We start from the raw sequence: 14231 nt of genomic DNA on the forward strand, positions 1-14231 counted from the left end.
TGATCTGTTTTTTAGTGAATCGTTCATTTGAACTAGTTCGTTTGTGAACTACACAACACAGTTGCCTGCAGTAATGTAGTAATGTAATGGTCTGTTTGGTAGTCAGGAGTACTCAATGATGGAAACGCACCCATTGTGCCGGCTCTGTGTAGAAATTTGTAGCAATTGCCAAAATCTTTACGATGATGAAGGTAACAGTACGCATGTATATGAAACGATAGTCAAATATTTCGATCCTATGGTAAGACTTTTGCTATTGACTGTTGTGTATAGTTGTAAAAGCTTGTCTTTTTTACCTTTTTTACAGCTGCTGAATTTGGACATGGACCAAAAAAATACGGTCATTTGTTTTCGGTGTTGGCGCAGCATTAGCGATTTCCACGAATTTCAGCAAATTATATACAATGCCCAAAAGAAATTCTCTTTGGGAATGGACCAAACGACAGACATTAAACCAGAAGATGATAAGCTGAACGATCAATTATCAGAGGATGTTGTAGAAGACGACCTAGACGATGAGGATATGTTACTTGTAGGACTGGAAATTAGCGTAGAGGGAGATGATGGAAATAATTCTCTTACGGAAGAATGCTCCGAAGAAAATTCTGATTCAGTTGAGATTGAATCGGAAAATGAATATTCTAGGTCTGGAAATGACATAAACGGAGCAAACGGTGAAAGTAGAAGATCTGACAAAATACACGACAGGTCTGAAAAAGGCATGTCATTTACATTTAAAGAAGACAATACTCAAGATCACAATTCAGGTGAATATGGCTCTGAAGATGAATATACGTGGAAAGAATTACAAGGCAAGACAAGGATGGAACAGCCTACAATAAAAAGCCACACAATGGAAGCAATCAGCGAACACAGGAGGCCTAACGAAAAAAACATTCCGGATGCCGAAAATATGTCTTTTACATCTGAAGAGGATTCTCAAGATGGCAATATATCACAACCAAGTTACGATGATGACCATTCTGACACCAAAACTCCCACGGAAAATGATAAATATGCCAGGCAACGTAAGATACAGGAAATAGACGAGTTTATAGCAAAATGGAAAAAAGATCTTGAGTGTGTGGTTTGCTCTGAACTTTATCCAAACGTTGATACACTACGTCGACATTTTCGAGAGTGTCATCCCAAACATTACTTTCATGTCATCTGCTGTCAAATTAAATTGCGACATCGATCCCATATCTATGAACACATTCGGATACATCTTGATCCGAGTGCTTTTAAATGTGATGTTTGCGGAAAATGTTTTAAAACAAGCGAGAATATGAATAAACACAAGGTTCAGAAGCACACGGCAAAAGGTCAACAACTTTCGTTTGAATGTTCAATGTGTCAGAAGCGATTTTATAAGAAATGGGCACTTAAACATCACATGAATACACACAAAACTGGAACGGATTACGTCTGTGAGGAATGTGGTAAAGGATTTGCAACCGATGAAATTCGGAAGTTGCACGAGCGAAGAGTACACAATATTGACAGAGTTTGTGATCAATGTGGCAAGACTCTCCATGGTGCATATGCCCTGAGACAACACCTCTTGGATCATCAGGGCATTAAGAAACCTAAATGGCCCTGCGATATTTGTAAAGCCCAATTGTCCTCACATTCCAGCCTGAAACGCCACAAAAAGGTGGCTCATACGGACGGTAGTACCGTGTACATTTGTGGCGAGTGTGGAAAAATTGCCGCCACCGAAGAAGCTTTGCAAAAACATAAAAGTGTTGTGCATCGAGCCGAGCGTAAATATAAATGTACAATCTGTGATAAGGCCTTTAAGACAGCGGTTTATTTACGTGAACACATGACAACTCATACTGGTGAATCCCTATACACGTGCCCACATTGTCCAACAAAGTTTAGAGCTCGTTCGAACATGTATCATCATCGGAAAAAAGCACATCCCAAAGAATGGGCTGAGAGCAGACTAAATCGTCCAATCATAGCGAAGGTCGATATAAATCAAGTCTCCAACGAAGTAGTTATGTGAAGAGATGTGAAAAATTGAATGTTTTCGGGAACATTGCACGATTGTCAACAGACCAGGTGTATCGTCTGTAGATCTTAATCTTGGGTAAAAATTGTACAAAATGTTACAGGATGTTGTGTGTTTACATAAAGGTCCAATAAAAAAGAGTGAATCAAGAGTGAAATACCTATGCTGAGAAGTTACTGGGTTTCACTGATACATATCAGGTATTTATATGACTGGAAAATAGAAAATGTTAGTTTATTTTGAAAATATTATCATTTTTATTGCAGGGTATAGTCTGTCTGCAATATCTATTCTAAAATCTTATGAGTGTTTTCGACTCAGAAATTGTAAAGCAAATGGAGAAAATATATTTGGTCAGCTGATTTCTAATTAATTCTTACAAAATGTATGTTGTAACTTTCCTAGTCATGATACAACCATTGCAAAGTAGGGCAGGTTGCTTTAATTTGAAAAACACAACTCGCCTTATTAACTCATATTAAAAAAATAAAATAGTATCAGTCGGTTTTGCCGACAGATGTATACCCTCAGCCTTGTGTTATGATTATTCAAACTGTTGACCCTTTATGGGGGAGGTTCTGAAACAGTTAGGCAATATTGACCAACTCGTATCTGACTTAAGACAGACAAAAATATTACAACGTGTCAGATTTGGACTATATATAAGATATGTGAAAATTTTTGGAAAATATTGAAATATGCGTGAGGTAACAAGTAACAAGTATTTTCATAATGCATTTAATACAGTTAAAAATATTGGTATGTGCAACATTTGATTAAAATCGAACATTTATATCCAATTTTATGCGAAATAATAAATTTCGATCAATAAGATATTCCTATCAGATTTTTGGTTGAGAGAAATATTGCCGACTCATTTCGCAAGTTATGACAGATAAAATAATTGAAAATTGTGACTCTTTGTGGGTGAGTACCAGAAGGGGTTGGCAGATATATGTAATCTTTACAGCAGACCTTGCTTTAGCAAAAAATTTTTTAAGTGTTAAATTTTGAAGAAAGTTTTCTTCGAGCGTTTTGATTTCACAAATATCTTGATCCCTATGTGAAAGAATGGTCCGATTTCTATCATCTTAACAACAGATCTTGTGTTTATGGAAATATTGTGATGTGTGAATCGGATGCTTACCTCGGATTTTATGATCGTTTACCTCGTATGGGGAAAGTGCCAGAAGAAATGGTTCGATCGCCATCATCATCAAAACTAGACCCATAGTTACTTTTGAGGATCTTCATAGAATCACTTTCTGAATCGATTTATGCATGTCAGTACGTCTGTCCGTCCGTCCATGTCCATGTATTCTTGTGATTGAGATGAAATTTTCAAACAATATTTGTTTTGGTGATAATCGGATCAGATTTAGATATAACGCAGATAAATCTTAAACCGATTTTGGTTTTATTGGTTCATATATAGGTATAGCTCCCACATATATGTTTCATCCGATTTGGTGTTTAAGTCCCTCACATTCGTAATGGCATTCAAAAACAATGATATTTGGTACCAGATGTCATTTACAGCCCAGAAATACCTCTGCCAAATTTAATCGATATCGGTATAGATTTAGATGGAGCTCCCATATATATCTTCAAACGATTTTGGGTTAATTGTGCACCAAATGGCCAATATTAGTCCAAAAGTCCAGAATTTTGGTACATCCAACCGTATTCCGTCTAGAAGCAAGTACATTAAATTTGGTGAAAATCGGTTCAGATATGGCTATAGCTCCCATACATAGGTTTCATCCGATTTGATGTTTAAGTCCCTCACATTCGTAATGTGTATTCGACAACAATGATATTTGGCATCAGATATCAGATGCAGCCCAGAAATACGTCTACCAAATTTTATCAATATCGGTTCAGATTTGGATATAGCCTTAATCCGATTTCAGGTTTATTTAATTTCCGAATGGAGTGAATTTCGAGACGTACGTTTCCATTTTGTGGAACTCGGCCTCGATATATATATTTTTTAGTATAATCCTTCTTGGAATTGGATCCTGGGCACGGAAACGAGATTCAGATTTAAAAAGCATAAATGACGTTAATCTAAACATATTCTAAGTTTCCGTTGCGTTACGTTTCTAATAACTTAACGATGTTTTTTCGATTACGTTTTCAATTGTTTTCGTAAATAAAAATATTTTTGGTGGAAATCAAGACCCACCGAGGACTTAATAACAAAAAACCTGGATAAATTCACATAAACGGATATATTTAAATCCCAAACAAAGAAATTAACTTGAGATTGTCCTGATATTTCGGCCTTTTTGCGCTACAAAATTGTATTTCCAGCAGGCGACATATAATAAACTAGCTAAATCTATCCCAGATGCTACCTGTGGGGTTATCAATGGAATGTATGGACCACGATCGAATTTGCTAAAACCAAGAAAAAATCGCGAAACTTTAGAAATTTAATGGCATAAGTACATTCAACAGTACTATGGCTCTGTACTGAATCTCTATTCAATTGGAATGTTCTCAGCTCAATCTTGAAAGATGGCTCAAACAACTCTGTGCCGACTTTGTGTTGAAATTTGCAGTCAATATGAAACATTGTGCGATGAAAATGGTGAAAGCAATGCCATATACGAAACCACTGTCAAATATTTCGATCCAATTGTAAGTGAAGCTTTGTGGCATTTGTTATCTACTGTTAAGGACACTACTTATTTATATTACAGCTTTTGAATTTGGATCAGGAGAAACAACCCGTAATATGTGTTGGATGCTGGCGCCACATAGATGATTTCAATAAATTTCAAGTGTCAGTTATACTGGCACAATCCAAGTTAAATGAATATACTAGCTCACAGGTAGAGCCGGAGACGATAGTTAAAACTGAAGATGCCATTACTGAGGAATCTGTATTAGATTATAAGGACAATATTGTTCAAATTTTTACCACTGCAAGTAATACCAATATCGAGAACAATGGATATGACAAAGACTTTATTGGATTTCCAGAAGTGGATGGACTCGATGACCATCGTGATACATACTTCAGCTCCGATGATGACAAACCTTTGTTAGAATGTATGAGAACACGTTCAAAAGGTAAAAGGAAGATTTCCTCCAAAACCAAGAAGTATGATGATTGCATTAACGTTCCCAAAAGACGGGGAAGAAAACCAAAAGTGAAAGATTCAACAACCGTTAAGGAAAGCGTTTTAGATGTTGCCAATTCTGGCGAGGTAGACAATTTAATAAATGATGTTACATTAAAAGAAGAGGATGCGGCGGACGATACAGCACCCTCAAATGATGAAGTCGGCGCAACAAAACCCAATAATTCAACGAAAAGATCATCCAAAGAAATTGACGAATTTATAGCAAAATGGAAACAGGATTTGGACTGTTACCTATGCAGTGCAACTGCCCCAAATATGATGGCTTTACGAAATCACTTTCGTAAACAACACCCCAAGCAGAGGTGTTATGTTCTTTGTTGCCAAAGAAAGTTGAGTCGTCGTCATCAGCTGGAAGAACACATTCGCGTCCATGTTGATCCTGGTGCCTTCCAGTGTAAACTATGTGGCAAATGTTGTACAAATAAACGAACTTTGAGTAATCATATGTACGAACAGCATACCGAGCAGGGACAGGAACGATCCTTTGAGTGTCCAATATGCCATAAATGTTTCGCCAAAAAGCCAGTGTGGAAACGTCATATGGAAATACACGAGCCTAACAAGGATCATGTGTGCAGCGAATGTGGCAAGGGATTTCCAACCGAACAACGTCGTATTGTACACCAACGAATGGTTCACAATGTTGAACGTGTATGTGATCAGTGCGGAAAAACTTTCCGCGGCATCTATTCACTGCGGACACATTTGCAAGAGCACGCTGGTATAGAGAGACGAAAATGGCCATGTGATCAGTGCAGTGCAAAGTTAAACACCCACGCAAGCCTAAAGCGTCATAAATTGGTGGCTCATAATGACGGCAAAACCGTTTACATATGCAGCGAGTGTGGAAAAGTGGCTCCATCCTCGGTGGCATTACTTAGTCATAAGAAATATGTTCATCAAGCAGAACGGAAATATAAGTGTACCATTTGTGATAAGGCTTTTAAAACCAGTCTAGTACTGCGCGAGCATATGGCCAGCCATACAGGTGAAGATCTCTATACCTGTCCACATTGTCCGAAAACGTTTAAAGTCAGCTCTAATATGCATCATCATCGTAAAAAAGCCCATCCCGTAGAATGGGCTGCAGCTAGATCGAAAAAGCCAATGACGGCGAGTATTAATATGGCACAAGTGTCACAGGAAATAGTTATGTAAATATTTTATACAATAGTTAGATACATAGATTTTTATGTAATTAGTGCAATGTAAATAAATATACATATGTAGGAAAAAAATATTTTAAAATAACTGAGTTTCATTTGTGAAGACGACAAGTATTTTATCGAAAATCCAAAACTTATGTGATTAGGCAATTCTTTATAGCACAAAGAAGGGAAGTACTTTGCATGGTCTTGAAATTATGATTCCAAATAGTCTGAACAAAACAATTCTGCCCCTTAAGGGGTGTCGAGGCTTCCGAACGGAATGAAGTGGGTTGATAAAATTCTACTCAAATGTGTTTTATGTCTGCAGAAGTTTTGGAATTGAAAATGGACCATGTAGGTCTACGTTTTGGTATAGTCCACATACAATGGTACTTTCCTATTTTCAGTATTTTGGTGATTTAAGCGACATTATTCACCGGAAATGTTTCAAATTTTGTATTTGAAGTTCGTAATGGATACTACAGCCTATGACAGAAAATTTTCTGTGCAGGTCTACGCCTTCGTATAGCCCCCATGTAACGGCAACTCCCGATATTCCGTACTTTCATGATTTTAGCGACATTATTCACCGGAATTGTTTCAAATTTGGTATTTGAAGTTCGTAATGGATACTACAGCCCATTATCAATGCAATTGTACGTGCAGGTCCACGTCTTCGTACTGTCCCCATGTAAAGGCGCCTCCCGAAATTCGATATATAGCCCCATATAACGGTACCTTCCGATATTCGATATTTTGATGATTTTAGCGACATTATTCGCCGGAATTGTTTCGCATTTGAATATTGTAATGGTTTATGACAAAAGTTGCCTATGCAGGTCCACATCGTCGTATATGCCCTACTACTACCTACTTATATTTGAAAAAACAATTACAATTTTTTGACATATCAATACTCCCAAGCGTTGATGCATCTACCTGTATTCTTCTGCCATGATTAGGTACACGAATTAACCCGTTCATACGCACGATTCGTAATTCATAGTAAAATAATTCCTTTTTTCAAAAATTTTGTTTGTTGATTTTAATGGGAATTTATACGAAAATACATGAAATTTTCACTAATATGAATAGAAAAAATTATTGTTTTTCTCCCAAAATTTTATTATATCATTAATTTTACAATTTTCATTCATGTTTTCAACTTTTTGTGTAAATGTTGACATTTTGAACGTATTTTTTTATTTTTTAAATTCTGATGGAGAGATACTTGACAAATATATTTTCTGCCGATACAAACATTTTGAAAATATTCCAGATTCCAGATTCTGTAGAAATTTCATCTCGTGGACAAAATGCCCACCTCGGATGGGAGAGAAAACAACATTTACTTTCGTTTGAATGAACATACGCCATTCAACATTGTAGTTATCATTCATAACTTTCAGTCTTCCCAAAATTTCATTAAATTTTTCAATTTTGAATTTTTAAATGTCATAATTTGTTTTTTCGATAAATGCTCTCATTTGTTAGGGATGGCACACACTTCATCTTAGTTCTGAGATTGATTTGAATGGAACAAAGAACAAAAATCTTTGTTCGCTCAGCAAATTTTGTGTGGGGAATTACCTAGATATTTCTTAATTAATAGTCGAACAAGGAATAAAGAGCGAATCACGTGCAATGTGAACTTAGCGTAACACAGCTGCTGGGGCAATAAACTGTCAAACCAATTTTGGAATGGACAACATTGAATGACAATTTATTTAAATTCGTTAATATAGTTGAAAAATGCATTTCAGAACAACCTACGTTTGTCGTCGTATAAGAAAGCAAAGAAAAATCTACTTATTTTTGAAAAAAAAAAACATTAAAAAATTGTTGACATATAAATGTTCCCAAACGTTGATGCATCTACCTATATTCTTCTACCATGGTTCTAATTAAATCTTAAGATCGGCTTGAAAATCTTTTTTATATGGTTATGGCAACATTAGAAGTACTATGAGTGAATATGAAAATGCTTCTATTAGGTGTAATACTAAATGCCCTTTTTATAAAAAAAAAATAATTATATTTATTCATCAATATTATGCTTCTTAAAAATGTATATGCTCAATATACTCCCAAAAATATCTGAGGCTTCTTAAATTTAAATTTTATCGATACGCCCTACTGCGCTCAAGAAAGTAAAATAGAATATGGCATTTGGAGACTCTAGTCTCTTATTAAACTTTTTTGCCTTAACATATCCAAGGTTTCAATAAGCGCAGAGTTTTCATTGTGAACAGGCTGTGTTAATCTATTGTCTGCCTCATACAGATACAGCCTTCCATCTAAATCACCAACTGCAATATGTTTAGCATTTGGCATCCATGAAAAACGATTAAGAGCTGGTTGACCATCTACAATAGTAGATACAATAGGTTCCTCAGAGTCCATATTTATATTCCATAAATCAATATGACCACTTTCATTTACAGTGCCAAATAGAGCAGGATTTGTTGGACACCATGATATATCCATGACATAATCGAAGTTATTATAAATGGTATGTAATGGGTTTTCACTATGTAATGACCACAATTTTATGGTCGAATCAATAGATGATGTTAAAAACAAGTGATTAAATTCTGAGGCTGATGAGTGCGACATCGATATTCCACTTATTGGACAATCGTGTTGTTCATATTTAGCCTTGATGCCGGCATTTGCATCGAAACGATTAGCTAAAAGTCACAAATATTCAGTTCAATTTGCATTGTAAGGTAGTTGTATATCCCATGGTACAATGATATCAAGGTAGGGCTATGATACCATATGATTTTAATTTTTTTTTATTTTCTTGGCTTAATATGTCATCTTTATTTGTTTATGTATGTGTTTTCTTTTCAATAACAAAAAATTGTTCAGAAAATATTCAAATTCGGATGTTTTCAAAATGTTTATTTCAACGTATGCATCGACAAAATCTAGAGTTTTTGTAGCGAAATAATCCTTTAGAGATATATAGTACATGATTTTGATAAGAAGTGTTGACCTTTCATTCAGTTATCGCGGTTTTCAATTATTTATTCAAAATAAATGCAACAAGTTTTTGTAGCGAAATAATCCTTTAGAGATATATAGTACATGATTTTGATAAGAAGTATTGACCTTTCATTCAGTTATCGCGGTTTTCAATTATTTATTCAAAATAAATGCAACAAGTTGTTTGATTTTTTATTGTTTTGATACTAATTTTGACATTACAAGCCAAACAGGTAGACCTCTATACTTGCAATTTTTTCAAAGTTGACCTACCTTCTCTTCATTGTACCATGGTATATCCTATATCTTTAGTTTGATAATTACCTTTGTACACACATCCATCTTCACCACCCACAAGGAAGTCGTTATATTCAATGTCTGTAAACGTCATGCAGGTTGCTGCAATGGGACGTTTTTGTTTGGTTCCTAATGTGAAAACATCAATCGGCTTAGACAGCATATCCATGTTCCAAGTACAGAAACGACCATCAGATGAAATTGAATAAATATTATGAGAATTAATATTTAAAGATCGAATGGGTTGTACATGAGCTCCGCTATTCAATTTGGTTGTTTGTATTGGAATTGATTTCGGCGAACGTGTATCCCACATGACAATTTGTCCTGAATAGGTTCCACCAATAATAATGTTTGGATCGAAGTTATCGAAACAAATTGACATAACTGCACTGGAAGAATGCATTATGTATTCCGGATATGTTTTGCCAAAAGATGCATTCCACACCAGTGTCATACCCTCTGGTGCTAAGGGTTCATTCTAAAAGATTATGAAAATAAGTAAGGGATAAAATGCTCAAGATATGTATGTTTAATTATACCACATTGGAATGATAGGATGCGACAATTCGATCAGCTACAAAAGGCGACCAATCCATGTCGGTTATACAACGATTGGTTGTAAGTTCACACTCAAACATGACATTTAATAATACTCCTGAACATGACACATCGTCGGCATCATCAATGCTGGTGTTAGGTCTCGTATAGTCCTTTGTTATATCTCTATTATTGGCAACTACATTTTCGACTACACTACCTATGCGCTTTAATGCATTTTGAAAATTAGTATTGGAAATAAATGCTAACTTTTCTTCTTCTGTTAATTCTGTAACTAAAAATATTGATGTTCGATTAGGATTGTCTTGAGTTTTTACACATGCGTCCCTTACCGGCTTTACGCTCTTCAATTATGCTCTCTAAACGAGTTATGGCTGGCAGCACAAATTCAACCTTTGGCAAACCTGGTGACATACAACCGGGTGGTAATTTTGATTTGAATCCTCCCTCTAATATGTCATCATCGTGGCTATCTTCAATATTTTTAATAACTAATATTTAAATTCAAAATAATAATTATTTGCATATGTTTTCATTTCGATAATAGAATGAATAGAACAGAATTAAAATTGAATTGCATAGTTACCTAAACGTTGGAGACAAGCATTGCTATTTTTAGTTTGAGTTGACTTAGTAGATGTGAGTATATCTCGAGGCTGAATGTCCGTAATTTCTGTGTGGAATACTGTTAACTTGGAAAGTTTTTCCGATATGTCTCTAGGAATGAACATACAAAGAAAAAATTATTACAAAAGCATATATATATATATGTACAAGGTACCTTTTAGGCGTTTCAACGTTGTCCTTGAGAATTTGTATATTTTCGTTTTCTTTTTTCTTGGAACTAGACACTGTGGGGTTTTCTATCTGTGGTGTTAATCTCAACGTTTCTTCACATATTTTATCAAAATCACTGAAATAAAATTACTTTGTTAAAGATATTAAAGATATTTGTTTTTCCCTACATAAAGCAGCATTCTCAATACTAACACAAACGACTTGATTTTTTTAATATATTTTTCTTTCGCTTTTTCAGCATCGCGTGCAGATTTTAAGACCTCCAGTTGTTTTCTTTCCTGGCGTATCTCCTCCAATTTTGCCAATTTTCGTTTAATAACATCATCGAAGTTCTTTCCCGACATTCTTAAATGCTTTCTGTATTACTTTTGAATAATTGTGCAAATATTGCGACCAGTCATGTTCTGAATAACATCTTGTTAATAAAACCACAACTACATCATATATTGAGTTCTATATTTAAAGAATAAACTTAAATTACCCACCGAGTGTTGCTGTAATAACTGTATAAAGATTTCGAAGGGCACCCTACATCAGTATCAGTTGTATGGCTCTAAAACACAAATACAAGTTATTTCGAAAAACATATGAATTTGAGAACACGAATAAGTAGCAATGGTTTGAGAATTGTTGCATTTTTTCGCGCCAAAATTCTAAATGAATTAACTGCAAACCTACTACAATATAAGATTATATGCCATGAAACATTATGCATGGTTCGTAAATTTTATTGGAATACAATGGAAAACTCCTAGTCCAATTATAACCTTTAGGAAAAGTACTAGATGTCTCACTATTGTCCTATCACTGTGTGATACAGTCGAATGGAAACATGCCCTAGGACCGCAGCAAGAGCATTTTATATCGCTGTTTTCCATGACAACTTTCAGACTAGAGCTGATTGAGTCATCGTAAAATTATAAGGAAATAGGTACTGGTACATTTTGTTATCCTGTTGATTGTTTTTTTATTACAAAATATTTTTTTTCAAATTCATAATAGAATTCAAAGTATTATACATGAAATATACGTAAAACTAGTACATTATAAGCTATGACCATTATAAATGGTTTGTACTTTTTATTAGTCTCTCATTTCACCTTCCTCATCTTCATCGTCGACGCCTTTAATGTACAAAACGTTGTTGCATCGAATCAAGACTTCTCCCAAGTTTCCTGTAAATTAGACGTAAATTCTTAGTAACAATTTTACTTCTTCTTAATTTATTCAAGTTACTACCGGTGACTTGACCATCAATGTGTTCCTCTGTATTGGCCAATTGCATGTTCATGTAGCCATCCACAGACACCAGATAACCTTTATACTCATGTCCCCATTTAAGTTTGATTATCACAGCTTTACCCGTTAGACCATTCAGGAATGGTTTGGGATTAATTGGCATAGCAGCAGACATTTTTTACAGATTATTTTATTTATTACTTTAATATATGAGATGAAAACGTTTTGCAAACAACAAACGAGTACTCAATCTTCTGAATCTCGAACTCGACTATGGACTTGGGTGAAAACCGAGTACTCGACTATTCGTAGTCGATTGTTCGACTCATGCTATGTTTTAATTGCAATTTCAATAACGTTGTTCGCTCTCAGAATTAGGATTAGCCCATTCATACGGCATAATTCCTTTTTTTATTGATTTTTTTTAAGAATTTGATTTTTATAGGCATTTGTACCAAAATACATGAAATTAGCATTATTAAGAATAGAAGATATTATAGTTTTTACTCCAAAGATTAATTTTATGTTTCATTTAACAATTTTCATACATGTTTCTAAGGCTGGAAATACATAAAGCGCATATTTGGCTGGCTTAAGTCATCGGCTGGCTTCTTCGTAGACGAACAAAGGAGTTTTAGGTTGACCTAGTTCGATTTTGGCCCTAGGCTCCTTTGTTCATTTCTGAAGAAGCCAGCCGATGACTTAAGCCAACCAAATAAGCGCTTTATGTATTTGCAGCTTAATGCTAGGAACACAATTGAAGCGAACGACGAATTTCGTCCTACGCGGCGACAAAATGAGCCGCGAAAATTCGTCGTATGGATCACAATACCGACGAAATTATAAAACAGCTGATGAAGTTGTTTACTTTTTGCTCATTTGTTGACTACAATGAATTATACAAGAACACATAATTCTTTACGTTCTCCATTATAATTTCACTTATGTCCATCTTCTCTATTATAAATTCACTGATATCCATCTTCACTCAGGCGCAAGTACACAAATAAATAAACAAATTAATTATGTTTTTTTTATACGAGTAACAGATAGTAGAGTGACCATAACAAATTTTAAAGAAAAAAGTAACTTTATTTACTAAAACACATAAAATTCGTACAAGTATGGCCACCTTGTACTGTTTTGTTCGCCGGTCGCCGGCGTATGAAATAGAAATAAAGCTAATTGAGTTCGCGGCGACCGACGAAATTTTCGCCGGTGCCGTGATTGTGTGCACTTCCATATACACATATGTGTTTTATTTTTGACGACGAACATACGCCGCGAAAAAATTCGTCGTTCGCTCCAATTGTGTTCCTAGCATAAGGCTGCAAATACATAAAAAGCTTGAAGTCATTGTCAAATTATAATGAAAAACGACGGCAGGATTTTAGTACGGCTCTGTAATTCCTTTGTGAAATGTCACAAAATAGGCCGTGCCATGACTTCAAGCTTCTTATGTACTTAGCCCTTAACTTTTTGTATAAATTTTGACATTTTACATATATATTTTTTTTGTTTTTAAATTCGGTTGGAGAGTCACTGATCAAAAAATGTTTTGTCGATACAAACATTTTGAAATTATTGCCTCGTTTGTTTCCAGTTTTCTGTTGAAATTCCTACTAGTGGACAAAAAGAGTACCTGGCATGAGAGAAAAACGAAATTTGCATTCGTTTAAATGCACATACTCCATTCAACATTATATTTTTCATTCATAATTTTCAGTCTTCCTGTAAAATTTTAAAATATCATTAATTTTTCTATTTTCGATTTTGAATTGTCATAATTTATTTCTTCGATAAATGCTGTCATTTGTTACGGATTTCATCGAAGTGCTGAGAGTGATTTGAATGGAACCATAAGATAGGTTGCTCAACTTCAAGGAAACTAAAAAATGCAACTCTGTACTGGAGTCTTATTATGTCAAATAGACTTTTTAAATACTCAACAATTGGTTTTGTTTATAAAAAACTTGAGTGGAATATTGGGATTTCTGAACAAAATTGAATCCAAGATAATAG

General features: G+C 34.8%; 4 protein-coding genes across 7 annotated transcripts; 2 read left to right on the plus strand and 2 right to left on the minus strand.

Moving 5' to 3' along the window:
• Nucleotides 1-40: 40 nt before the first annotated feature.
• On the plus strand, nucleotides 41-2542 carry LOC101901076 (zinc finger protein 816-like). 2 transcript variants are annotated; one of them, XR_009341715.1, is made up of 3 exons: nucleotides 41-241; nucleotides 308-2220; nucleotides 2287-2542. XR_009341715.1 is itself a non-coding variant. In XM_020035863.2 (2 exons), the coding sequence occupies exons 1-2, from the start codon at nucleotides 116-118 to the stop codon at nucleotides 2012-2014; spliced, it is 1833 nt and encodes a 610-aa protein (XP_019891422.2). In that variant the 5' UTR covers nucleotides 41-115; the 3' UTR covers nucleotides 2015-2542. The 2 variants fall into 2 exon arrangements, 1 of the variants encoding a protein (XP_019891422.2); XM_020035863.2 differs by having other exon boundaries at nucleotides 308-2542.
• Nucleotides 2543-4199: 1657 nt separating this feature from the next.
• On the plus strand, nucleotides 4200-6401 carry LOC101901245 (transcription factor grauzone). The gene is made up of 2 exons (XM_005180955.4): nucleotides 4200-4666; nucleotides 4729-6401. Exons 1-2 carry the CDS (start codon nucleotides 4544-4546, stop codon nucleotides 6331-6333), a joined length of 1728 nt encoding a protein of 575 aa, XP_005181012.1. The 5' UTR covers nucleotides 4200-4543; the 3' UTR covers nucleotides 6334-6401.
• A 1983-nt stretch (nucleotides 6402-8384) lies between these two features.
• LOC131801066 (cytoplasmic dynein 1 intermediate chain-like) lies at nucleotides 8385-11391 on the minus strand. 3 transcript variants are annotated; one of them, XM_059119041.1, is made up of 7 exons: nucleotides 11163-11391; nucleotides 10954-11085; nucleotides 10759-10889; nucleotides 10505-10621; nucleotides 10154-10446; nucleotides 9639-10092; nucleotides 8385-9013 (listed from the first exon to the last, which is right to left on the minus strand). In XM_059119041.1, the coding sequence occupies exons 1-7, from the start codon at nucleotides 11312-11314 to the stop codon at nucleotides 8502-8504; spliced, it is 1791 nt and encodes a 596-aa protein (XP_058975024.1). In that variant the 5' UTR covers nucleotides 11315-11391; the 3' UTR covers nucleotides 8385-8501. The 3 variants fall into 3 exon arrangements, with proteins under 3 accessions (XP_058975024.1, XP_058975023.1, XP_058975022.1); XM_059119040.1 differs by having other exon boundaries at nucleotides 10154-10440; nucleotides 10505-10663; XM_059119039.1 differs by having other exon boundaries at nucleotides 10505-10663; nucleotides 11163-11387.
• Nucleotides 11392-11908: 517 nt separating this feature from the next.
• LOC101899525 (small nuclear ribonucleoprotein F) lies at nucleotides 11909-12465 on the minus strand. Its single transcript, XM_005180945.4, has 2 exons — nucleotides 12210-12465; nucleotides 11909-12145 (listed from the first exon to the last, which is right to left on the minus strand). Exons 1-2 carry the CDS (start codon nucleotides 12382-12384, stop codon nucleotides 12054-12056), a joined length of 267 nt encoding a protein of 88 aa, XP_005181002.1. The 5' UTR covers nucleotides 12385-12465; the 3' UTR covers nucleotides 11909-12053.
• Between the last annotated feature and the right edge of the window lie 1766 nt (nucleotides 12466-14231).

Source organism: Musca domestica, unplaced genomic scaffold (assembly GCF_030504385.1).
Source record: "Musca domestica strain aabys unplaced genomic scaffold, Musca_domestica.polishedcontigs.V.1.1 14, whole genome shotgun sequence".
NCBI classification, from domain to species: domain Eukaryota; kingdom Metazoa; phylum Arthropoda; class Insecta; order Diptera; family Muscidae; genus Musca; species Musca domestica.